Source organism: Symphalangus syndactylus, chromosome 5 (assembly GCF_028878055.3).
Source record: "Symphalangus syndactylus isolate Jambi chromosome 5, NHGRI_mSymSyn1-v2.1_pri, whole genome shotgun sequence".
In the NCBI taxonomy this organism is placed as follows: domain Eukaryota; kingdom Metazoa; phylum Chordata; class Mammalia; order Primates; family Hylobatidae; genus Symphalangus; species Symphalangus syndactylus.
Window position 1 is genome coordinate 26,751,817 of NC_072427.2, and position 27,261 is coordinate 26,779,077.

At 49.1% G+C, this 27,261-nt stretch overlaps 1 protein-coding gene across 13 annotated transcripts in view; it reads left to right on the forward strand.

The window, feature by feature from the left end:
- Positions 1–27,261, forward strand: part of RASGRF1 (Ras protein specific guanine nucleotide releasing factor 1) — a 123,110-nt gene that overhangs the window by 24,234 nt on the left and 71,615 nt on the right. For all 13 annotated transcript variants that reach the window (XM_055277532.2, XM_055277526.2, XM_055277531.2 and 10 more), the window contains exons 2-5: positions 3,360–3,466; positions 9,246–9,393; positions 18,154–18,246; positions 20,759–21,012. In XM_055277532.2, coding sequence (XP_055133507.2) covers positions 3,360–3,466; positions 9,246–9,393; positions 18,154–18,246; positions 20,759–21,012 — 602 coding nt within the window. The remainder of the gene's footprint in view (positions 1–3,359; positions 3,467–9,245; positions 9,394–18,153; positions 18,247–20,758; positions 21,013–27,261) is intronic.

The following is a 27,261-nucleotide window of genomic DNA, read 5'->3' on the forward strand; positions in this document are numbered from 1 at the left end:
TCTCTAGACGTGGGCTTTGGTCTTTCCCAGTGGATTATACTCTGTCTCTGTGTCTCTGTAGGCTTCTCCCTCTCCCACCTGCCCCCCATGCATCTATCTTATCTCTGTCTCTGTCTCTATCTCTGTCCCTACCAATTCCTACATAGAGCAAAGTCTCATTTACTTGCTACCCAAAGTCCAGATTTGTGCTGATTCAGAAACTCTGGGTGGAAGCTGACTTTCCCTTAGCAAACAATTTCTACAAGTCAGTCAGGCAATGTGGTTGCATAAAACAGATGTCAGGGGGCAGGTTTACAAGCACGAAGGGAACAAACTGCTCTCAAGTCATTCCAGGCACTTATATTCCAGCTCAGGCCTCCTGCAGCAGCAAAAGCACCACCGGGCAAAGGCAGCCCAGGGTTCTGGCTTCAGTGATGCTGTTTCTAGCCTGGTGACCTTGGACAAATGAATGTGTCTTGCCTCCACATGCCCTCTAAATGGGGATAACAGACTTAATTTCTAGGGCAGTTGTGTCTAGTCAGCTGATGTGTGCAAAGAACCTAGTACCAGGCCTGAGGCATGGTAGATCCTCCAGCTTCCCCTTCTCCTTAAGGTGGAGGCCCTCACAGCTGCCTGGACTGCAGTTCCTCTGGCCGGGAGCCTGAAGTGGCTCTGTATACTCCCAGAGCTCGCCCTGGCCCCTGGAGCCTGGCCGTTATGCCTCACAGGGAAGCTTCTGGGTCACGCTTGTCCCAAAGTCCACCCCTCCATAAACTGGCCACTTCACTTGAACTCCAAGCCTGTCAGTCACTCAGGGTCTAGGCAGTGTCTCCTATCCCAGGAGGACAGCAGATGCAGGATGCTTGTTAGGAGACTGTGACAGTAGCCCAAGAGAAGGGTCGTGGGGCCTAACCTAGGGTAGCGGTGATGGGGTCAGAGCGAGGCCACACAGATGGAGTAGACGGGCAGATGAACTAGCAACTATTGGAGTGACAGGAAGGGAGTGGAGAAAGCCTCTGGGTAGCCTGCGGCCGGCTTCCTGAAGCCTCCAGGAACCCTGTGCCTGGTCTGCAGGACGGAGAGTTGGGCATCATAACCTGTCAGAAGCTCAAGGTCTCTGATGACTGGGTTCAGGCCTGGAGGGTCTTCCCGGCATCCTTCCTCACAATTAGGTTTCCAGCAGGGGTGAGGCTGCAGGGGATTCCAGTACACATGGGTAGCAGGGAGCCATCTGCTTCCCCACTCAGTAGGGCTGATTGGGAAGAAGCCTCTGTGAGGAGTGAAAGGCCTCATTCAAGCCCATCACCCCATGCAGCTCTCAGTCCCCTGGTGACCCAGTAGGGAAGGAGAACACTCCTGCTCTGGTCCCAGCAATGGGCTCCTATAGCTCTGGGACATTCCCCTTGGGGCTCTAAGGAGACCCAGCAACCCCACTGTGCCTGTTTGTAGCTGAGTGCCTTGTTTCTGATTTGGGACTCTGAGTCTCACCTACCTACAGGCTCCTTGAGGTGGGGACTTTGCCTTTTTGTCTTTGCATCCCAGGACCAAGCCCAGGACCTGAGCAGGTGGCAGTTGCCCAGTGCAGGTTTGTCATCCCAGTTTCTCTGCTTTCCTGCTGTTTGGCCTTAGGCAAGCAGCTCAACCTCTCTGAGCTTCAGGTTCATCAGCTGTAACACAAAGAATACCTGTTCTGCTTGGTGAATGTGGAAATAATGAGATCATGGGAGACAAGCATTTGTGCGTTCATCATCTCTCGAGAGATGGGGAAAGTGCTAGGTAGCCGCCTGCCACTATGTGTCACCTGTTTCCTCCTGGAGGAGGGCAGGGTGCCCACTGGAGCCTTTCAGATTCAGTTATTTGAGGCTGTAGCTGACATTTCATTCTATAGCCCCAGTTATCTGTTTCCTAGGAAACAAGAGACAGACATTGACTCCGTAACAACTCACTCTCTTTCTCTCTCTCTCTCTCTCTCTCTCCCGCCATACTCATTCCCCCCGCCCCCCGCTTCACATACACCCGGCTGCCACCTAGACTGACAATTAACAAAAACACATAAATGTCAGCAGAAGCTAAAATTAGTTTACACACTGCACCTTGTGCTGCTGCTCGCTGCCACCTGGACACCGAGGGATGGAGGGACGGGCACCCTCTCTGGCTCGGTGTCACACCATGGCTGGCCCGTGGTGCATCCTCTGAATGGCAGACCTAAGGGCCCCTCTTTGCACCTCACCCCCTGCCTCTCTCCTCCCAGTTTCACCAGGCCCGGGCCCAGGCCCAGGCTGGGCCCCCAGCACTTCGTTTGTCTGCCCTCTCTCTCCGACGAATCCCTCTGCATGCGGAGTTGGCCCCTCAGAGCCCCCTGCCCCTTCCTCCTGCCAATGCCCCAGCCCAGTGTATGACTCTCCCAACATGCCCAGTTGCTCAAGCCAGAAACTTGGGCTTTGTCCCTGCTGCCTTCTCCTCCTCTCAGCTGCACCCCAGGCCCCTGCCCACCTGCCCCCTGGCATCCCTGTACAGCCCCCTCCCCCTCCCGAATATGCTGTGAGCTCTGGACACCAAGCTGCCCCCTATGCTCTTCCATTCAGCTGAAATAAAACCAGAACCAATGTCCCATCCTCTGGGAAGCCCTCCTGATCTCCCTGGGATAAGTCAGTGGGTGACTTTTTCTGTGCCTCCACAGCCCTTTGTTCTTACTTCCATGATGGTAGTGATGGCACCACATTAATTACAGCAATTACAGTGCTTACTAGGTGCCAAACATTCTTCTAGGAGCTTTACATGTATTTAACTCATATAACAGTATTGCAGATGGGTGTCTATTGTCTGGCTCTTCCGCTTCCCTTAGTCCTTAAGGGGCAGGGCCCATGGTTGGCATGGTTCTAAGTTAGTCACCTGCACCCAACACAGAGGTGGCTTCCAGTGGGCTCTTATAGGGACCGTGTCTGTTTACTCATCACTCTAACCCCAGGACCTAGAAGGGCACTTAGTCCATTTTTGTGGAGTGAGTTAAATACATGCTGCAGTGAATTGGTACCCAATTCCCAAAAGGATGTTCTAATGATGTGCTTTCCCTGCCTTTCCTCCAGCACGCCTGATGATTTCAAACTGGCTTTTTGCAATTTGTTGTCGAACAGGGCTTTGTGTGTTTTGTTTCCTTCTTACAATATCCTAAGCATAGGCTCTGTTACATGGTACAAAAGCCCTTTTAATCGAGAATTGGAAACTGCTAAATAGAATGGCATTCTGATTATCACAAACAAGGAATCTGTGCCTAGCTGATGTGACAGCGGGCACTTTGCAAAACAGCTAGATTGATTGCGGGAGTCGCTGTTGGTCCCGTGGACACTCTGGTAATTGGAGATGTCTTCTTCTTGGTACAGCATTACTTCACGGTGAACTTCAGCCATGAGAACCAGAAAGCTTTGGAGCTGAGGACAGAGGACGCAAAAGATTGTGACGAATGGGTGGCAGCCATTGCACATGCCAGGTATGTCTCCTTGCCCAGGGCAGGAAGCCCCTATTCCACAATCCAGGCAGAAAAGACCAGACCCAAGGGCCCTTGAACAAAGCCAAGCCCCATGAAGAGGAGGGCATGGGAAAGGAGGAAGGAGGAGAAGCATCTCTTGGCAGGGTCACCCTTACAGCCTGCACCTCTGGGATGAGCCTCTCAGTGCCACAGGGAATGAGAGGCCATGAGTATTGCAGCTCCTGCCCTGCTCCCACACTAGTTACCTTTTTTATATTAGTGGAACCAAGTATGATTTGGTTTGGTTAAAGGATTTTGTGGCTCCTGAAGCCTAAGGCCTCCAGCATTCTGACCCAAATGCAGCCACTCATTTGCTGCATGACCATGGACCAGTCCTCCCTGCTCTCTGGACCTCGATTTTCTCATCCAGAGCTGACATTCTAAACCTCTCTGAACTTTGACACTCAGGGATTCTAGGCCTGCTCCTCCCTTCTGCTCCAGCAGTAAGTGCCCCCTGTAGGGAGACTCCCTGAGCCAGGAGAGGGGAAAGCCAAAGGACAATAGGTGCCACAGAGACAACAGGGGCTCCAAGCTGAACTGAGTCCCTTTTGGGTCTTAGGGAAATGATGGGTTTGTGAGCCAGGATGTGGTCCCAGAGCTGACAATCGCCTGGCAGAGCTGAGCATGGTTAGGGGCAGCAGCACCCAGACTTCCCCTTCTGGGCAGTGGATCTTTCTACCTTAGTGGATAATGGTGTTTCTGTGTCTACTGCCTAAAAAAATGGAAGCTCCTGAGGGCAGGGACCAGATGTGATTCTTTGCATTACCAAGGCCTGATAAAGGCATAGACAGAGTGCCCAGTAAATATGGGTTAGAGGAATGCAAGGATGGATGGGTGGTTGGAAGATGGATGCAAAGCTGGTTGTTGAGTTTATATATGGAAGATGAATGGTGTATTAATGGAGGATACATGGATGATACATGGACAAGTTGAAAGTATGTGTGGATGATGGATGTATGGTTGGATAGATGGATCCTAGGGCCCGTCCTTGAGCCTTGGGTCAGACTAGTTAACCAGAAGCCCTTATTATGACTATAGCAATGACATTGGCCCTGAGATAAGGCCATCTCTAGTTCTTTCCTCAAGGGGTATCCATTCTAGCTACAGAGACCAGGTTGTCACATATGAACCAATAGTCAGGCCCAGTGCACAGTGCTGGGAGACAGATGGATGCAACATAAGTATTCCCCCAGGGATATCACAGTCTAATCAGGTAGACATTAGACGTATGCACAGGTAGCTCTGGTGTATAGAGGCTGGGTTAAATACAAAACGACATGAGAGAGAGACATTACTTCCATCTGCAGGGAAATAAGAGAATCTGGGGAAGCTGGAAATAGGGTAAGATTTGGCCTGAGTAAGGGGATTGGGAGTCAGACTTAATGGGTTAGATTGGTAGCATTGAAATGCTCATTTCTCCCCACCCACCCCAACAACAACAACAACAAAAAGCCTTAAACAAAGGTGCTGATACAGGAAAGAGAATTCCAAGAATAATGAATAGGCAAAGTTTGGGTGTCATAAAGTAGATGAGGTTGGCCAGATGCGGTGGTTCACGCCTGTAATCCCAACACTTTGGGAGGCCAAAGTGGGCAAATCACTTGAGGTCAGGAGTTTGAGACCAGCCTGGCCAACAAGGTGAAGCCCCGTCTCTACTAAAAATACAAAAATTATCTGGGCATAGCGGCGGGCAGTAGGGAAGCCTATAGTCCCAGCTACTTAGGAGGCTAAAACAGGAGAATTGCTTGAACTGGGGAGGCGGAAGTTGCAGTGAACCGAGATCGTGCCATTGCACTCCAGCCTGGGCAACAGAGCAAGGCTCAGTCTCAAAAAAAAAAAAAAAAAAAAAAAGAGAAAGTAGATGAGGTTGGACCATGGGCTGCAACCAGACCATAACTGGATCTTGAATACCACTGAGATGTTTATCCTTTCCCCTGCGAACGGTGGGAAGCCATTGAGGGTTTTATACAAGGGGAGTAGCATGATCAGAACTATGATCTGAATTGGAAATTGCTCATGATGTAGAGGATAAAACTGAGTGAGGAAGAACCCAGATGCAGGGGGAGCAATTGGACCTCAGTCTCCTAAGCACTAAAGTAGAACCAAGAGCACAGTTATTTTGAGGAGCAAATAAAATTATTTATGTGAAGGGGCTTTGTAAATGTAGAAGTATTATAGAATTCTAAATTTTACGTGCTGATAACCAGGACTACATTGATTTAGAATCTCAATGAATACAAAAAGTTTCTAAAGGCAATGAAATACCAATACTTATAGAGTGGCTAAAATGCTTAAGACAGACAATATTGAATGTTAAAGATGAGTGGAACAAACGTAACTCTCATCTAGTGCTGGCAGAAAGATAAAATGGCACAACCACTTTGGAAAATTGCAAGGCAGTTACTTAAAAAGTTAAACATACATCTGCTCTGTGACCCAGCAGTTCCACTTCTTGGTACCTACCCAAGAGAAATGAAAAAATGTCCATAAGAAGTCTCGTATGCAAATATCCCTTAGCAGCTTTATGCATGATAGTCCAAAACTAAGAATAGCCAACGTATCCATCAACAGGCAAATGTCTAAAGTCACCTTGGTACACGCATGTAATGGAATGCTGCTCAGCAGTAAAAAGAACCAGCTACAAATGCATGCAACCTGGTGGAAGAATCTCAAAATCAATTTGCTGAGTGAAGAACCAGACACAAAATAGTACATGATATTTGGTTCCAGTTATGTGAAATTCTAAAATAGGCAAAATAAGCCTGTGGTGATAGAAATCAGAATCGTAGTTGCTTCTGGTGTAGGGATTGACAGGGAAGAGGCATGAGGGAACTTCCTGGGGTGATGGAAATTTCATCTGGATTTGAGTGCATGCATTTATCAAAACTAATCAAACTGCACTTAAGACCTGTGCTTTCTACAATATGTACGTTAAACCTCAAATTTTAAAAATGAATGATATATATATACTTATTTTAAAGATAGTGTTCTAATTATCTATTGCTGCACGAGAAGTTACCACAAACTCAGCAGCATGAAACAACACCCATTATTTTACCTCCCTGTTCTTCGGGTCAGAAGTCCAGGCTTGGCTGAGGTCTCTCTCTGCCCAGGGTCTCACAGGCTAAAATCAAAGAGTCAGTGACTGAGCTCCTCTCTGAAGGCTCTGAGAAATCATCGCTTCCAGGCTCGTTCTTGTTGGCGGGATTCAGTTCCTTGTAGCCCTGGGACTGAAGTCCCTGTTTCCTTGCTGGCAGCTGAGAAGGGGAGGAGGGGGCAGTTCCTAGAGGCTGCATACTCCTTGCCACATGGCCTCCTCCATCCTCAAGCTAGCAACTCTCCAGCCTCAGATTTCTCACTGCCCCTTCTACAACCAGCAGAGAAAACTCCCCACTTTTAAAGGCTCATGCAATTGGATCACAGCCACCTAGACAATCTCCCTGCCTTAAGGTCAACTGAGCCACATTGACACAAGCCGGTGACAGAAGAAGAAGCCCTGCAGGGCAACTGTGCAATGGTGCATGCCAGGCAGGCCATGCACACCTCTCCTGCCTACCATGGACAGGATAATTTTTCAAGCAATTCACTAAATTAAGGACTGGCTCTAAGAAGCCAATAAAATAATAATAATCCAATTGACATCAATGCTGCCAAGCCTGTCTGGGCCTCCAGAGCCTGACAGAATGTTCTGCATCTGAGGGTGTCTGTCTGCTCTACAGTCTGTCCAGCTCTCACAGTTCATCATGTGCTTAAGAGAACCCAGGGAGGGGTCCCTTCAGCCCGTTTGACAGACGTGCAACCCAATGTCACACAGGACATGGGTGCCTGAGCAGGGGTTGTGGAGTCCCAGATCCTGACTCCCAGCTTAGAGCTCTGCAACTGCCAGGTAATGCAGATTCAACACAAACTAGAAGCCTTCCTCCTCAATAAAGGAGCAGCTGGTGATCAATACCGCCTACCTGTGAACAAAAACCTCTCCATATGCATCATCCTTTTGGAAGCCAGCGGCACATGTCAATGGGGCAATGGTGGAGTGATGGGACATGCTGATTGTTTGCCTTCTTCCTTTGTCAAGCCCTGGGGTCTGGGTCAGCCCACTGGCCTCCCAGGAATGTCTCCCATTCAACCTGGCGGGGGTGGGGGAGTGACACAGTGATGGTCGCAGAAAGGGAAATCGAGGTACCTTCCTTAGAATAGTCAACATCAACATCAGCCATCCTGGCTGAGCTGAGGCTTGTTGAGCAGTGCCTGGGACAACAGGAGCTACCATTGTACCACTTATCTATTATCTAGGGAGCTGGCCATAAGACCAGAGGGGGACACCATAACTGTAAGCATCACTGAACCTCAGACACCGTGTGTGTGTGTGTGTGTGCGCGTGTGTGTGCGTGTGTGTGCATGTGTGTGTATCGGGGAGACACTGGCTGTCTTCCACAGCCATACTGAGTATTAAGTATTTTTACATATTCCCAATTTAGTTTTTATTTACATATACATAATAGATACTTCCTATGTACGAAAAAAGGCACTGGAGTGTATTAATATCACGTAGAGACACAATGTTCTCTCGCACTGTATGTATAATATTCTAGTATTATGGGATGCCTCTGTGGGGGGTGTGTGTTTATATACAGCAAGGTATAAAATGCAACATCAAGTGCATTTTACGATGTATGTTTCAGGGGAGAGAACTGTATGCCAAACCAGAAGACGAAACCACTAAAGGGGGCACAAATGCATTGTCAGGGGCTGGAGCCCGACTCTAGCTCCAGCTTTGACCCTCATGGACTGTGATTTGGACCTCAGTTTCTTCATTTGTGAAATGAGATAATTGGTTTTTTGTGATCCCCAAGTTCCCTTCTCACTCTGAGAGTCTGTGAGTCTGTAAAGATTGCACCTGTACGAGGGGGGATAGAAGGATACGGAAGGATAGGGGAGGATAGGGAAGGGAAGGATAGGGGAGGATAGGGAAGGGAAGGGAAGGGAAAGATAGGGAAGGGAAGGATAGGGAAGGGAAGGGAAGGGAAGGATAGGGAAGGGAAGGATAGGGAAGTGAAGCACAGGGAAGGGAAGAGAAAGGAGGAAGGAGAGGAAAGGAAAGGAAAGGAAAGGAGGATGGAGGGAGGGTTGGAAGAGGGACAGAAGGACGGAGGGAAGTTAGCAGAGCAGCCTGCAGATGAGGCGGACGCCTGTTTTACAGCACTCTAACGGGGTCCATTAGTAAGAAGAGACTAATGAAGCAGCTGAATTTTCACACCCATGGCTTGAGGGGAGGTGTAGTGGTACAAAAACAGACTCCTTCATGCTCTCAGCTGAATTTCCTTTGCAAGGAAAAACAAGTCTCTTGAGAAGTTGGAAAAACTTAAAAACCTGATATTCATTTTCATAACAGAAGCACAAAATCTTATTATACTTTAATAGGATAGCATTACAAACTAAATGATTCTCTCTTCTAGCCCTGTTATTTATCTTTAAAAGTGGGTGGGAACAAGAACACAAATGTGCTTTCCGGAGCAGGCTCGTACTCGGGCCCACCGCCCCGCCTTGCTCCAGCTGTCTCCGTGCCTGGACTGCCCCCAGCTCTACCCTGCCAAGCCCTCTCACTCTGCAGGGTGCTGGGAGTCAGGGCCTTCTGCTAAGTGCAGGTGGGTGGGTGAGCCCCTCTCCCGGTCAGTGCCCTCCTTGGTTCGCCAGAGGACAAGGAGTCAGCATCTTACCTGCCATGTCCATCTGTCCACAGCTACAGGACCCTGGCCACAGAGCATGAGGCGTTAATGCAGAAGTACCTGCACCTGCTGCAGATCGTGGAGACGGAGAAGACCGTGGCCAAGCAGCTTCGGCAGCAGATCGAGGATGGGGAGATTGAGATCGAGCGGCTGAAGGCAGAGGTGACTGCGGGCTGGGGGGTGGAAAAGGCTGGCCAGGGGCCCAGGCTCTAGGCACAACACCTCAAACCCTGGGTTCCTGCAGGATTGGGGGGGCCATATGACGGGCAGGGGAACCAGCTCCCAGATGCAGTTCTTCCAGGCTCCAAACTTAGGATGTGGTGGTGCTGGCAGAATGAGAAGGTCCTGTGGTCAGACTGAGTTTAAATGTCACCTCTGCCACTTATTGACTGCAACCTGGAACAAGTCCCTCAACGTGCCTGTGCCTCAGTTTCTGCAGCTGTAAAACAGGGCTTTCTATAAACACCTGACCAGGTCGTGAGGATTGACTGAGATTATCTTTGGCAAGCTCCTAGTTACTGTGTCAGCCACTGTATTGACTGAGCATTCTGCATTATTAGCCCAAGACTCCGGAGGGCGCAGGGTCACTGGTAGGTCGAGTGTGGGCTTCTGCTCAACTCCAAGGCAGCCCCTTCCCTCCATCCATCTTGATGAAAGCTCCTGCAGCGGCCCACCAGCCAGCATTCTGGAGGCAGCATTGTTGCCAGACTAAGCCTCTTGGCACCTGGCTTCCCCAAGTGTGGTCCATGAAGCAGCAGCATTGCTTTCACCTGGAGCAGAATCTCAGGCCCCACCCCAGATCTTCTGAATTGGAATCTACAGTTTAACAACAGCCCAGGTGATTCCATTTACATTAAACCTTAGGAAGCACTAGCTCTTAGTTCCTTAGATGTCCCTCACCAGCTATCAACCCTGGCACAGAATAATCTGATCATCTTTTCCCCTTATCACCTCACCAGCATGCTCAGAACCATCTGGCCATATCATACAAGGACCACAGACTTTGCACTGAGGAGGGGAAAATGAAAACAAAGACTCCTGAAGTCAGCTGGGTATCTAATTTGCAGGGTCTGATGTGAGGTGAAAGTGCAAGGCCCAGGCCAGGGAAGTCATTCTCCTGTCCCACAGCCTCCTGACTCGACTCATGGCAGACGGGCAGCACCCAACCTCAACCTCCAGCCTCCCCTGCCCCGACTGCCAGGAAGTGCGCAGTAGCTGGACTGGGGTGGGCAAGGAGCTCCTTCTGAGTCACCCACCTAATGCACCCTGGCACTGCCAGCCTGCAGCAGGGATGACTGTCGCCTTGCCCTGCACCACCATGGGGCGCACACTGGACCCCACCTGCACCTATGCCCAGGCACCTGCTGAGGGTCGGGGGCGATGGTGGACTGTGAGTCTCCTCAGCTGACTCAACCAGTTGCTCCCTGAACAGATGGTAGCAGAGGTCTTGGGGCCTGGGATGCCAGAGTGTGGGGAATAAGCAGCCAAGAACCCATCCAAGGAGCTGAAAAAGCGGTGGGAGGTAGGAACATGCATGAGCCAAGGCTCCGAGACCCTGCGGTGTGCTCATGGTCCCATCAGATTCCACTCACTAAACACAATTCAAAGAGAAAACTATCTTAAGAATTTCAACAAAAGAGCTTGAAGTCCCAAATGCAGAGCCTTCTGAGCATAGGATCCCATCACACCTGCGAATCCAGCTCTGCCTGGAATGTTCAAAGACCTAAAGCCAACAATTTCACCTTGTTCTGCAGCAGCCAAGCCCTGAACTAAGAGTAACATCAACTTGCAACCTCAAGGTCAACAAAAATTCCAGATTCTACACATCTCTGCTAGCCTGATAACAGGCACCTTCATGACATACTTTCATTCCCCACAACCATCCTGATAGGATCAGTCACCTGCATTTCACAGGAGGAATCAGACTCAGAGAGCCCAATCCACTTGCCCAAGCTCACACAGCTGGGAAGTGGCAGAGCTGGGACTGGAACCCAGGTCTCCTGTCTGCTTGCCAGTCTTTCCACTCTACTCTGGTAGCCTCTTCCCACAGGGCTACCAGAGCTTAGTTCAGGGATGTCCCCAATCCAGCCCACCCAGTTCATTCTGGGATCAATCCTCGCCCAACACAGATTCCTAAATCTAAACCGAACTCCTGTATGGGATCAGGGAAGGAGTCCAGCCCCAGTACCAGATTATTAGCTTCATAATCAAGAGTGTCCAAGTGTCATTCATTCATTCACTTACTCACTCACTGAAGATCACCTACCACTGACCTCATCCTTTTCCCCAAGCACCACCCCTTCAGTCACTGTGGGCTCCGTGCACTACCCGCCTCCTGGCCTTTGCACATGCTGGTGCTTCTGTTTGGAATGCCCTTTTCATCCCCATGCGTCCTACCTGGTGACATCCTACCAAGCTCAAACACCTCACCCTGGGGGACCCCTGCCCCGGAGGGTGCTCCCTGCTGTCTGCTCCCATGGCTTTCCCACACTCAGCTCACCATGTGAGAGCAGGCTCCATGTGTGCCTGTCACCCCAACAGGCCTGGCGGGAACTCCATAAGGACAGGGCTGTGTCGCTTATCACTCCTCCTTTTGGCCTGGCACATAGGAGGTACTCAATAAGGGCTTGATGAATGGATGGTTGTCAGGCTCTGTGGTAAACATTAAAGAGATGAAAGTTTCTGCCTTTGGGTCTGATTATGGTAGAGTGTCTTCAGTGCCATTGTAGGGCTTGCGGTGTGAACCCAAGTCAGGAAGTTGGTTGTTTTACAGCCTGGGAGGTGTGGGTTTATGTTGCACGTGGCCTTAGAAGGTGTCAGGGCATTGTAGGTCAGAGAAGGGGTGTAGGTGCAAAGGGCAGAGCCCCCTGTGGTGTTGTGGAACAGAAAGCAGGTCAGTCATGACTGAGTGAGAGTGTGTGTGTGTGTGTGTGTGTGTCTCAAAGTGGCAGCAGAGACCCATTTGATGGGAATTTTCGGAGCAATGCTTCCAATCGAGTGTATTAGGGCAAAATATTTTTAAAGAAGACTTTGAAAGAAGGACCATCTTGGGAAAGCTTTCTGGCCATAGTGTCTCTCTTGGTCTCTCTCTGTCTCTCTCTCTCTCTGTCCCCCTGATATACACACACACCTACACATATGCACAAACACGTCCTGCAGGTCAGAGGGTACTTGCTGGCTCTGAGTGGGCTCTAGGAGAATGGAAACAGAGCTCATTCCTGAGGAGTGGCCATCAGGTGGGCAGGACACACTGAAAAGCCAGGTGAGTGATGAGTGACACCAGTGAGGAAGGCCCGGGGTCTTAGACTATCAGAGCCAGGAGGACTCTGAAGACACCAAGGTCCATGGGGAGGAAGAGACTTACCCAAAGTCTCTCGCTTCCACCACTGGATCTCCTGGCTGAAATCCTTGGCCTGAGCCTGCCCCACCACAGCCTTCTCCTCCCTGCTGAGGAGAGGACCTTGATAACAGGGTACATATTCAGGAATGACAGTGTTGCCTGGATGGCCCCACACTCTCATGGTCCACCTCTCTTCTGATGGCCAAATAAGCTTCCTCAAGCCCCATCCCACATATTCCTGAGGATTCCCAGGGGTTTCCCTGGCCACCTCTTGCTTTCAAACTCCACTCTCCTGATCTATCACTGCACTTCTCATGGCTGCCTCCCCCTCAGTCTTCACTGCTTCTTTCCCCTTGCGTGGTCACTACCTGTGTCTGTCAGAATAGGCTAGATTATGCTGCAGTAACACCCTCCAAATCTGAATGTCTTAAAACAACAGAGGTTGATTACTGACTCTGTGTGTCCATTGAGAGTTCTGCTGAAGACTCTGCTCCCCAAAATCCTTCAGTGATTAAGACACAAGCCAAGGAGGCTTCTGCCATCAAGAAATTCACCAGCCATGTGGCTGGGCTGGGGAAAGGCACATGGCACACTGCTCACATCACATTGGACAAAGCAAGTCACGTGACTGTGCCCAACTTCAGAGGATCTGGGAAATACAATCCCACCATTTCCAAGAAGAGAGAGAACCAGAGTATCTGCAAAAGTCCCAATAACGACTCAGAGGAGGCTCCTCCTTCAGTCCCTGCAACCCATGACACAGGCTGTTGTATGTAACAGAATGGAGGGGCATTCCACTATTAAAACAGAAAACAGCTCAAAAATAAATAGAAAACACCTCTGCCCTCATGTCACCCAGCCTTTCCTGCCACAACCATCCTTCACCAACCTCCCCTTTACACACTGACTTCTCTCCTCACACTGCCACATGCCACTTTTGTTGTTGTCTATAACCTCTTTCCCTACCAAGGTCTTCCCCCTGCATCTGGTGATGTGCCAGAGCCTGCTTCTACCATTGGCCATTGGCCATCTACACAACACTCTATCACACCAGCTTGCAAGAGCCAACTGTTAGATTTTCAAGAATTTTGCTAGCTAGGTATTTGACCTTTGGTAGCTTGAAATGGGCTGAGCTAGAAATGGGCTGACATCATGGGAATTGGCAAATGCTACAAGTCAGTTTTCCTTTCAGAGAGCTTTACCATTTATAATTTACCATTATATCATTGTCTGCAACTTTTTTCATGACCAGCTCTGTAATTTGCAGGGCTCAGCACAAAAGAAAATGTGGGGCCCTTAAAAACTTCGAGACAGCAACTGCAGAAGCTCAAACCAACCACTGGGCCCTTGTAAGCCTGGGGCTCTGTGCCAGTGCACAGGCCACACATCCATGAAGCCAGCCTGTCTCTTCTCCCTCTGTACCCTCCATCCTGTGGCACCCACCCCAGCCATCTCTGTTAACAGGAGATCATGCCGACACACCCGTAACTTTACTAAGCAAAACAATCAATCCACTGCTGACTTAGTCTCTTCTCTCCCTTCTAAACAATCCTATCAGGACTTCTCTTTCATTACCAGAAAGCCCCATCAAGGAACCGTCTAAAACAAGGGAACATCTACCTCCGAGAAGACTCCTCTCTTCCTCTAGAATGCTCAGTTTGGCATGATTTCATTTTCTTAATAGCTATTTCTCTCCCATTTGCAATTGGAAGTAAATTTGGAGAGCTAAGACAGGCCCTAAAGGGCAGCATAGGAGTTTGCAGGTGGCTGTAATATTTTATTGGAACGAGAACACACATATCCTAGAAGGCTGACAGTGGAGGGAACTGCAGAGATCTTTACCCTAAGGTTCAAAATGAAGACTTAGCCTTGCAATCAGTTTTGGGTTTGTTTTTTTTTTTCGATCTTGTCACCCAGGCTGGAGTGCAATGGCACGATCTCGGCTCACTCCAACCTCCACCTCCTGGGTTCAAGCAATTCTCCTGCCTCAGCCACCCAAGTAGCTGGCATTACAGGCGTGCGCCACCACACCCGGCTAATCTTTGTATTATTAGTAGAGATGGGGTTTCACCATGTTGGCCAGGCTGGTCTCGAACTCCTGACTTCAGGTGATCACCTGCCTCAGCCTCCCAAAGTGCTGGGATTATAAGTATGAGCCATTGCAACCGGCCTAGAATCAGTTTTGCAAACACACTTTGATGTGGAACCCCAATATACAAAATAGGTAGAAGACTGCTCTGGGGAAAGGAGGGGAGGGTGGTCTTGGTCCTTCCCCACCAGCACCCCCTCTCCATGGCCACCCTCTCTGCTGTGGCCCTGCTCCCCATCTCTTCTGCCATCCCCCATTCCCAAGACCTGCTGCCCTGGCACACAACACTCTATCACACCCATGCCTTTGTTCATATCATTCCTTCTATTTGAATTCCTTCCCCCACATATACCAACTCTTGGACTCCTGTTTGCCCTTCAAAACCTTTCCTGGGGAGCCTTGCCACTTCCTGGCCAAGGCTCTCCCATGGCAGTGGGTACACAGCTCTATTCTGGCCTGGCCTTGTTGGATTGCAAGCCACCTCTGTGAATGCCTGACTTCCTTCTTAGGCTGGGAGCTCCTCCAGGGAAGGGGCACTTGGCATGGTGCCCAACACAGACACCATCAGAGCATGCTGATAAGGTTGGCACAAAGGGAAACAGAGATGGGGGCACCTGTTGGGCTTCGATGGGGGCAGAGGGAAGCAGGGAGCAGGAGAAAGAGCTGAGTTGTGTGGCACCTGCTTGAAAAGCAAGCAATGCAGCAATCTTTAGTAAACCGTTGGCTGCTAACAAAGAGAAAAAGATCTGGATTAATTCCATCACCCATTACTGCACTGACTAAACACACTCCAGGTTAAAGAAAGTGTCTCCAGAGAGGGGAGTAGGGTGGAGCAGGAGCCAATGCACCGTGCCCAAAGCGGGTGTAGCAAGTGAGAGTTTGCCTCTAGGGGACAAAGAAAGCCAGTCTGAGGGTGGTGGGTGGGCAGGAGCCAGCCAAGACACCAGGCATGGAGCCAGGTGTGGAGTCGGCCAGCCAGAGTCAGGGTGTGAGCCAGAGGTCCAGTTCCCCATGGCTGTAATTCATGAGGGTCAACTAAATAGGGGCAGGATGTAACCAAACAAAGCAGGGTGCAAAGCAAAATCTACTTCCAGGAGGCACCTGCCAGTGTCAGGGAAAGGCTGCCTCCATGAGCCCTCCATGAGCCCTTTAGGCCTGGGGCTCCCACCACCATCCCGATACTGGCTCCAAGTTGCGATGGACCAAGACTAGACATAGTTCAAGACTTTTGCAGAGTCCCCAGGCTTGCAACCCTCCAGAGCTTTGCCCACTTAGCCTGATCCTTAAATAAAGCCTCTAAAGTTTTTGTTGCCTGCGCATGTAGGATGGTGCCTGACCTAATTGCATCTATTTTCTGCCCTAGTCCCTGTTGAGTAGATGTCCCGGAATGCCTCTCTCTGAGAAGAGCACAATCGGTTTTAAACACGGACCACATCCCCCAACCCAGCACACATACACACACATATCACCATCCTAAAGTGAAAAGGGGTGCTATGTGCAAATCCCAAAACTGGCAAAGAAAGCATCCTGGCACAGAGGTGAGAAGAAGCCGAAGGTAAAGTTGTTGACTGAGCAGGCTCCAAAGGCGGTGTGTGTGTGTGTGTGTGTGCGTACGCTTGCATGTTCCTTAGCCCTTTAGAGTCCAGATCAAAGAATCAGTCATCGTTTCAATGTGCAAATGTTCTCAAAGGATCAAAAAGGGGGAGGGGGTGGGGAGAAAAGCCCATCTCCACACTGACTATTTCTCAGTTAGATATTTTCAGCCACTCTTCAATCACAGGCTGGGGTAATTTTAGCAACCAGGGAGTGGAGAGCGGGTAACTGTTCCATTTTGCTTTCAAAGTGCTTGATTCGCTCAATTATGAGCGCCCATTCATCCTGTGGTTCAGCAAGTGGCCTTGAGGGGACAAAAGCCATGTGTTCCCAAGAGAGAACAGCGCCGGGCTTTGCAGCTTTGTTCGTAGAATCCCCCGAGCTACTATCTTTAGACATGCGGGGCTTCATTACTGCAGGGTTTTCCCTTGGTTAATGTTTTTGCTGCTGCTGTTGCTCTGATTTTTTTTAATTCACTTATTTGTGTAGACAAACAAGAATGTGTTGAGTGCCCAACCTCGCGCTAGGCACCAGGAGCACAATAAATGAAACAGCTGCAATCCCTTCTCCCTTAGAGCTCACAGCAAAGATAGAAGAGTAGACAGGCAATTCCAGCATTTTCACAGGAAAGTCCATGGCGCCGTGGGAACCCTGCTACAGGACACAAAACAAGGACTCACAGAATTGGAGTGGTTGGACGAGCCCTGCGCAAGAGGATACACCACTGGCCTGTCTACAGGATGAGTCCCAGAGGCCCCTGGCCACAGTGCAGCTTCAGTTGCACCTTCTTCTAGGCACCATGCCTTGGTTTTGTTCTTGCAACTATGTCGACATCTGTGATCCCCAAATTATGCAAATGGAGATGTTCAGAGCAGCTAGATATTTGAAGAGCTGCTCCACTTTTCTAGGCCAGCAGTTTCCAGGTTATGATTGAAATAGGCCTCTGATTCTAAGAGGTGCTTTGGGGCTGCCCAGGAAGGAAAGCGCCAAGCCAGCAGGACTTCACCCGGAGCCACCTGCTCTATCTGATTTATATCCAGATACAATTTTGTTTGAAAAATAAAAGGATTACCTAGATGCCCATCAAAGGGGGAATGGATAAATAAAATGTAGTCTACACACACAAGGGAATATTGCTTGGCCTTGAAAGGGAAGGAAACTGACCCATGCCGCAACATGGAGAAACTTGAGGACATTATGCACCGTGAAATAAGCCGGTCACAGAAAGACAAATAGCGCATGATTCTACTTAGATGAGGTACCTAGAGGAGTCCAATTCAGAGGCACAGAAGGTGGAATGTGGTTGCCAGGGACTGGGAGGAAGGGGAATGGAGAGTTATTGTTTGATGAGTACAGAGTTTCAGTTTTACAAAATGAAGAGTTCTGGAGGTAGATGGTGGTGATGGTTGCACAACAATGTGAATGTCCTTAATGCCACTGAACCATACCCTTAAAAATTGTTAAAATGGTAAATTTTAATATGTTACATGTGTTTTATCACAGCAAAAATTATTTTTTAAAAAAAGGGACTGGTTGTTTGGGGAGTAGGGAGGAGAACCACAGATTCAGGCCAAATTCTGAGATTACAAATGAGGTGGCTACAGCCCCAAGAGCAGAAGGGCTTCGTCCAAGGCCACTCTGGTTGGGCAGCCCAGCTGGCCTGGAACCCAGGTGTCTACCCATTCCCCGTGCAGCACTTGCTTCTCACAGATGTCTGGGGCCTGTCTGGTTCCATGACCTGGATGCACAGAGTCAGAATCACAAGCTGTGGCATCATGGCTTTTGGGGAAGAAGAGGCAGGGCACTCGGCTGCCACCCTGTGCCTGCCACCCACCGGCCAAAGACTTGGGGCCTCCATGAGCCAGTGCCCCTCACAGGCTGACCTGTGTTTCTGTTGCAGATCGCATCCCTGCTCAAGGACAATGAGCGCATCCAGTCCACCCAGACTGTCGCCCCCAGTGATGAAGACAGCGACATCAAGAAAATTAAGAAGGTCAGTACTATCCCCCTGGGTGGCCTTCTTTGGAGCTCTCTCTTTAGAGAGCCAGTCCAGGGTCGGCAGTATCCACACCACAGCCCCACTGTCCTCAGAGTGTGCCCCCTATCCCCCAACCTCAGCTCCAAAGACAGGGCCCACACCCCCTTATCCCTGAAGGGTACCCTGTCAAGTCATTTCTTCTGGTTATCCCTATGGGGCAGAGTGCTTCAGCCCCGTTTTATAGATAAGAAAACTGAGGTTCCACAAGAAGAAGGAGTGGGGAAAGCCAGGACAGAAACCCAGGCCTGGGACTGTCAGCTGACCGCTTTCCTCGCATTGCCATTCACCTTGCCAAGGCCCCCAGGGCCACCTCTCCACTGCCACTCCCTGGCATGCCACCCCCACTGCCATGTACATGCCACCTCTCACAAGTACCTCCTGAGTCCCAAGCAGACCCAGCATGGTAGTCCAGCCTTTTTCAGACCTGACTGCTTTTACCCTATTAGAGTTCAGGAGGGACAGACATCTCAGAAGCTACCAGGGATCTGCCCAGTGGCCAGGTAGTGACATACCATGGGCCACCCTGTGGTGGTGTGGCAGAGGGAAGGAGCATGGGTTGTGTTTGTAGCTTGCCAAAATCAAGACAGGGAAGCCTGACTCACCCTAAGAAAAACAGGTGAAACCACAGAATCCTATTTGTTGAGTGCGTAAAAGGACCCCAATGCCATCCCTAGAAACTGCAAACTGGCATCCCATGGGCCAAGTTCAGCGCACCAGCATGTTTGAGATTTTGAGATTTTCATCCCACACAGTGGGCTTTTTTTGGTTTACATTTTAAAAAATTTGTTGCCAGTGCTTTAAAAGCTAAACACATCACACAAAAATCTGGATTTCTGATTTCTCAAGAATAGAAATAGCTAACATTAATTAACTACTTTCTATGTGCCAGACATTATTTTAAGAGCTTTATGCAGATTAATTCTATCCTCACTAAAATCCTCTGCGGTTTATTTATTATTTTCATTTTACATACGGGGAAGCTGAGACACAGAGAGGCAAAGGAACTTGCCCAAGGTCACACAGCTAAGTATTTACAGAGTAACATTCAAACCATGGCGGCCAAGCTCCAGAGGCCGTGCTGCTGGGACGCGACATCTCCTTAAAAAGCAGACGTCCAGCAGCCCCAGGCCACCTCCTGCACATGACAGCAGCCGGCCCAGGCAAGAGGTCCCACCTTATGACATCCCCCACCCCCAGCCAGCTTCACACACCTCTAGGAACTGCCAGGGCCCCACAGGCATTGGGACTTGCCACCCAGGTCTGAGTCAAGTCCCACCTGGGCAGTGACGCCCTGACTCATGTTCTCTACTACAGCCCCAGTGAGCTTCCCAGCTCACCCCTGTATTTGGAGCATTCTGGTTGGAACATTTTGTTAAAGGCTAGCTGAAATCCACCTCCCATTACTCTATTTTCACCCTCATGGAGCCTCAGAGTAAGCCCCTCCCTCTTTGAGAAAGCCCTTCCTATCTTCCGAGATAGCTCTTGGGGCTTGGGCTGGCCTCTTCTGTCTACGGCACCCATCTCTAGCCAGCAGGTCTGCCCCTGGACAACTGTACCTGCTGTTTGGAGACAGTGGTCCTTTCAGTGGAGAATACTGTATAAGCACCTCTGCCTGATCTCCACTGGTTCATCCCAGTACCCTTCCTCCCAGTGTGGACCGTGAGCTTGCACACAGCTCAGAGGCCCCTTGATTGGAAGCCTGTACAGCTTAAAACAACTCTCTGTGTGTATGTCAATCAAGGCCCTTTCCCAAGTTCTTGCCAACATGAGGCCACTCCAAGCAGCCCAGCTCCAAGGCAACTGAGTTAAGTGTCTCTGTTCATTTCCCTACTGAGTCAGGAGGAGAGGCTCCAGGCAGGCACCAGGACTCAGAAGCCGCTGATGAGGGCTAAGTATGAGATTAACTAATTTTCCATGTTCTGTTCAATTTGATAATCACTCTACTATCCAGAAGAGCTTTAATTGAAACTTCTGGGCTTTCAGGCAAGTCATTAGACAAGACAAGGCATGAGCTGTGCCCAGCACGGCCCTGCAACCCTTTATCCTCGGGCAACCTCCCATTATGGAGACATGGAGCCACATTTTTCCTACTCCAGCAAATGCTTCCAAAGCAACCCAGGGGTCTTGTTAAACTGCAGAGGCCTGGGGTGGGGCTTGAGAATCTGCATTTCCAATAAGCTCTTCAGAGATGCCGATCCAATTTGTGGACCACACTTTCAGTCTAGCCATCATCTCTTTAGCCCCATTTTACAGATGGAAAAACTGACTCAGGGCAACCAAACAACTTGCCCTGTATCATGTGGGCAACAGAGCTAGGCCTGGTCTACATCTGAGCTCTTTTTGCTACATGCCCGGCATAGGAATAACAAAGCCTTGGTCCCTACCCTTGGGGAGCTCACAGCCTGGAAGGACAGGAGTGGTCCAGACTGCCTGACAGGAGCCTCTCCCCACCGGTCTTGCTGCTCAGGTGCAGAGCTTCCTGCGGGGCTGGCTGTGCCGGCGGAAATGGAAGACCATCATCCAGGACTACATCCGGTCACCCCATGCCGATAGCATGCGCAAGAGGAACCAGGTGGTGTTCAGCATGCTGGAGGCTGAGGCTGAGTACGTGCAGCAGCTGCACATCCTCGTCAACAATTTTCTGCGCCCGCTGCGGATGGCCGCCAGCTCCAAGAAGCCTCCCATCACGCACGACGACGTCAGCAGCATCTTCCTGAACAGGTGAGCACCCCTAAAGGTTGGCCAAGGCAGGAAGGAGACTAGTGAGCATTGGCCACAGCTAAGCTTTGACACACTCTCTCATGTGGTTCCCACCGAGTGCAGGTGAGGCTCAGAGAGGATGAAAGTGCCCAAGATCATGTGGCTAGAAACCACCAACCCCAATAATTGTGGGGTCTGGGGCAGGGGTACAAATATAGGCTCACAAAGTATAGGTCTAAACCAGTGGGCCTCAACTGGGGCAGTTTTGCTCCCCAGGGAACACTTAGGAATGTTTGGAAACATTGTTGATTGTCACCACTTGAGGGAGGTTGCTGTTGGCATCTAATGGGTAGAGGCCAGAGGTGCTGCTAAATATCCTACAATATGCAGGACAGTTCCCCACCAACAAAGAATTATTCCAACTACAATGTCAGTAGAGCCATAGTTAAGGAACCCTGGTTTAAATGTTTAAGAGTTACAAATCAAGCTACAAAACGTAAACTAAAATACCTTATTCTTCGACCTTGATACCATCCTAATGACCTGGAGGCCAGGTTGAAACTTAGAATTCTCAGGTGCCTTAGAGTTCTGCTGTGGACCACGCTAGCCACATGTCTTACAAAGAAGTCACTTCTCCCAGATGGTGACCCTGGCATTAATATGGGGCTTGTGGTTCTTCAGAAGGCTGCGCTGATGGCTGCCCTTCTGCTGTTGACTTCTTTTTAAAGGAAATGGTTTAAATGAGCTTTCTGGTGGGTGATAAAATTGTATAAACTAGATAAAAGCAACAAAACAGCATGCTATTTACAATGGAATGTCATCTAAGAATTCAAGTAAATCATTATGTTCCCCTAGATGTTCATTCAACTACATTTCTTTTCAAATATTCAGCATTCAGTCCTTTCACTAATCTCAACCAGCCTTTTCTCCAAACCCTCTGCATGAATATTTGGGACCCAGGGCCACCTTCCCTGTGTCCTCCTCTTCCCCCTTTCCCTAACAATGTGATGTGCTGAGTTTGAGGGGACTGTGGAACACCCCAGCGTGGGGATGTATGAGGTTGTGAGTCGGACATGAGTCTGAGGCTCAAGTGAGAGATTGGGCTGAAGAAACTGAAAGTCATTGGGGTGGGACAGGTTGACACTATAGAGGTGGGCAAAGCATCAGAATATGGGGGACAGAGAGAGAAGGAAAGAGACAGAAGCAGGCAGGAGGAGGAAAATAGCTTTTGGCCTCATGAGACCTTTTTGAGACTGAATCACAGGGCCCCACAAGGCTGCTTTTTAATAGACATGTTGATCACAGTTCTTAGACATTCAATAAATGCTTTTATGCATTGACTAAAACAACAAAAAAAGAATTATGTGTGTGTGAAATCAGGTAACATTTAACCCAGAAAGTGGGTTGTTTAGATTCAGTGACCTGGAATTTGAATGAAAAATGTGAAGAACGTGTTCCTTGCTGAGCAAACCCTGGATAGCTCAGCTGACTTCACATATTCTCAAACACAAGCCCATCTGTAGGTCTGGGTGGAGCCCAGGGGACTGCATTTCCAACAAGCTTGCAGGTGCTGCTGATGCTACTGGTCCCAGATGGCACCAAAATGGGAGGCTTGAGATAAACAGAGGTGGCTGCCTGTGTTTATCTCTACCATGACTCCTTATTTGAGGTTTACTTCAGGAGGCAGTAGTGTAGTTCTATGTTATTTGTACTTTTTTTGCATTTTAGGCCACCATTGCGAACTTTTGGTGACCATTTATCATCATCACTAAGAGGTGTCCTTTTGTGTTTGTTACCTTTTCTTAATTTTATTATACTTCATTGATTCATCTGAAATAGAATTCTTTTGACCTGGAATCTTTGATAGAGAATATTCATGCCAGCTCACAGCATTTGTTCAAAATTTGTTCAGGAAAAAAAATCACAACATGGTTTTATATTTTTATCTTCAAAGAACTGAATGGATCAGGTCAGATACCTTTAAGGGAGAACAAATGAGAAGGAGGAAAGGGGGATTTTGCCTTCTCATGAAGCTGATATTTTCAACAATGACCTTAAAAAGAAACACAGTAGACCTCAAGATAGACCCAGGAATCCTTCAGCAGGGCAACTGGAAAGATTTACCTAAATCTGTTTTTCCCTTTCTGTTGTCAATACAAGGCAGTCCATAAGGGTTGGGCCCCAGCAATGATTAGGGATGGAAGGAATGTGTTGGTAGCCAGCAGCCCCACCAAAGGGAAGGACACTCATCCACTCGCTCATTCAACAAACAGGCAACACAGAGTGCCTGGCTGTGTGCTGGGTTCACATATACAGAGTGAGCCACGAAAACCCCACCATTGGGTCGAATGATCCAGCAGATGTTTACCATGAAATGTGGTGAGAACCACCAAAGAGGCTTCCTGGAGGAGGTGGTGTCTGAGCTTAGTCTTTAAGGACACGAGAGAGTTTACAGGAGGAGGAGGAGGAAAGAACTTTCCAGGTAGAGAGAACAGCATGTGCGAAGGCCCAAAGGTGAGAGTGGGACTTGATTCTGGAGGCAGGAAGGAGCCATCAGACATTTCAGGCAGAGAATGTCGTGGTCAGGTCTGTCGCAGGAAGCTCAGCCCCTCTGCCATGTGGAGGGACACTCCTTGGGGAGAGTGGAGGATGGGAGGCTGGTAGAGATGCTAAGTGAGCATGCAGGGACTCCAGGGCCTGAGCAGGCATGACTGCCCAGCACATGTTTGCATCCTGCCAGCAGAGGCAAATGTGCATCTCAGCGCACTTCCCTGGTGCCTTGTAGGGGGCTGGATAACTGAAGGCTGGTGGACCCGGAGGCAAAAGTTCAGAAAAGTAATGAGCTCCCCATCACAGTAAGAATTCAGAAGAGTAACCCTTTGTCAGAAACATCAAAGAGGTTTAGAAGTTTAATTAGATGCCTTTTAAGATCCTCCAGCTCTGAAGAGTGACACTATGACTGTGATGCTTTCAGGGCCTCCTGGGCAGTGTGCATGCCTGCCTAGAACAAAGATGAGTGGCATCCTCCAGAGGCTTCAGCCTGAGAAGCTCCCTTACCCATCCCCATCTCCCCAGGTAGCCACTTCTTCATCCCAAGGATGCTGCCCATTTCACCTTCTTTATGATGGGCCCAAGGCCAACTGTTGCCTGCCTTAGCAATGTTATTGATCCCAGGAAAAAATAGCAGCAGCCTGATCAATTCTCAAGACCTCTAGAATATGGACTCTAGAGGTCATCAGTAAAGGCTGGCCCGGGAATGGTACCTGCCTCTTACAGGCACTGAAGGATCAAAGAAGAGACTTGGTGTAAAGTGTTTAGCACAGAGACTAGCATAGCCCAGGTGCTCCATAATAATGCACCTGCAAGAAATCAAAATCAAATATAACATGGAAGGAACACTTCTGACTCATTTTACAAAGTCAGCATTACCCTTATATTACAACCAAATACATCACAAGAAAACTACAGCCCAATATCCCTCATGTGCGTATATACAAAATAGCAAAGTGAATCTAGCAATATATAAAAAGAGTAATACATCCTGACCAAGTGGGATCCATCCCAGGAATGCAAGGCTGGTTCAACATTGAAAATCAGTCAATGTAATTTACTCTATTGTCTTCCTAGATTAAATGAGAAGACCTGGTGGTTATATCAATGGTTGTGAGTCTGATGAGGCTGGTTCCTCTCCTCTACCCTGGTCCCTGTTCTCAAACAGGTGCAAGCCAGAAATCTTTCCTTCCCCAGGGGTCAGGGTGGGAAGGAAGAGCTGGAACATGACTGCCTCCAGATCATCCTCGCCTTATACGTGGTCACTTAGGGACAGCACAAGCTTCACTATCTTAAGCTCTATGCTTTTTTGCAAACATAAGGAACAGCTGGAATTATTTTTTGTGACCTTAAAACAGCCCCCACTCAGCACTTTGCAGGATTGAAGCTTCTGGACTACACTTCCCACATTACAGCAGGGCTTTATGGGACCTGCATTGTGCTGGTCTATCTGCCAGCACTTGGCCTGCATGCTTTCTGATCCTCAGGGACACCTGTGAGGCTGGAGCCAGGATCATAGAGGTGGCAGGAAATGCTCAATAGCACACAGCGAGTGGGGGCAGGCTGGGATTGTAACCTAGATCTGTTTCATGGTAAGGCCCCAGCTTCCCCCTGCTGCCTTGTTAAATAATGGGCTGGAATTCTCTCCAGCAACCCATTTTCCTTGCCCCCACTGCTAATGAGTGTGGGTCATTACAGCACAGGTCTGGGCATGAACCCTCTGTTGGAGAACTCCCCCTTGTGTGTGAGCCCCACCTTTTCACTTGCTGTCCACGCTGTGGGGGCTGATCCAGGACGTGAACCTCACTGTTCTCCCTGCCTCAGACCACAGCACAGAGGTCTGTGTGTCATAAGCCATGGTGGAGCTGCCAGCTCACTTGCTGGAAAGCTTTTTCATATGTAGCTGTCCCCTAGATTTGCTTTTAGGCTGAAATATACAGCCACATTAGAAACCTGATGCTAATTTGGTGATTTAATTTACTGAAGCTCATTTTAAAAGGTCCTTGGGAAGAGAGAAGCTTGGCAGATTCATTGAGGATGTTGCAGAGCTGGGGAGGGTGCTAATTGTATACTTCTCAAATAGGGGGGAAAAGATCTTTGAACTAAACATTTGCAGCCGACTTTGTTCAGCCAAGACAATAAGCTTAGAGACGAGCTATTTCCCTTTAATAAAAACCATGCCCAGTGCCATGTGCAGGGAACCACAGGTGTTGCCCATGACAAGAGGCATCCTGTCCCGGTAGCAGATGGTTTGTATCTTGCTTCCTGCGCTGACTGATTAGCAGTGGCTGCCTGGAGCCCTGAGCTGAGGGAATGATGAGGCTCAGCAGGGGAGCCTGCCACAATCAATTCATCCTGTCTGCATGGGCTGGAGAGTGACGAGGGGCAGGCCCTGGAACCCATGATGAGTGACTGGTGCAATGCAACAGGCAGGGTGTGGGGGCAAGAATGGAGGGGCCTGGTTCTGTCCTGCTCCTGCCCAGCCCTATCTGCCTTGGACTGGCCTTGGGTATGTCATGCCCCTTTCTGGGCTCAGGGAGGGAACCAGGCAAAATGAACATGTCCTGCAGTCAGGCCAATTCTCTGGCTGGAACATTCTTCCTACCCTACTCTCCTTCCAACAGCAATCATACTCTTCTTCATGTCTTTCCTTGGATGCCATGTCCCTGACCACCCCCACGCCCCTTGCTGCCATTGGCTTATGTCCCCTGGTCGTGCTGTCCCAGAGCCCCTATGCTTCTCTTTGTTGCATGCATCACACTTAAATAAAGATTTCTTTTTGTGTCTAGGTCTCTCACTATATTAACTGTTCAATGTGAGTGGGACAGGGCCATAGATTACAGCTGCACCAACTGTGCACTGTACAATTCTGGGGGCACCATTCACATTGCACAGGGATGAGCGGACTTTATTCTGTAAAGAGCCAAATAGCAAATGTTTTAGACTTTGTGGGACATACCATTTCTGTTACAACCAAGCAGTAACAGATAATCCAAAAACAAATGGGTGTGGCTATATTACAATAAAACTTTTCTTTCGTTTTCAACCATTTAAAAATGTAAAAATTATTCTAAGCTTTCGGGCCATACAAAAACAGCGGCTATGCTAGATTTGGCCCATGAGCTATAGTTTGCCAACCCCTGACATACGCTAGGCTGTGAATGGTGCCCACTAGAATTGTGCATCCAGCAGCCTTGATGGGGACTATTTCTGTTTTTATCATTGCTGGAGTTAGACACAGGGAGACCATTGTCTGGGCAAGTGCCTGGCACCTAGTAGGTACTCAATCACTATGTGTTGAACGAGTGAATGTAACACTAGTTCTGCAAGATGTTATTAGGTATTCCACCTTCAAGGGGTCATGTAGATTTGAGAAAGGTGCGTGGTATATTCCCCTTAGAGAGTCACAACAAACTTGGCATTTTAAAAGAATAATCGTTTTTATTTAAACTGTTATAGAACATAGGAGAAAAGTGAAAAACTTCCCAATTTTTTTTACCAAAACTTGATTTTAAGAATAGCACATTTGTATGTGTACAGACTCTCTCTCTCTCTCTTTCTCTAGCTCTCGCTCTTGCTGTGATAAATAGAAGAGCTATGCCCACAAAGGGGGTGGTGAAAGCAAAGGGAATGGCCTGTGCAAAGGCCCTAAGGCAGAAGAAAGCAAATCCAGGGAACAGAAGGCCAGAGTGGTAAGAAGGCGTAGGGAAAAGGGAGTAG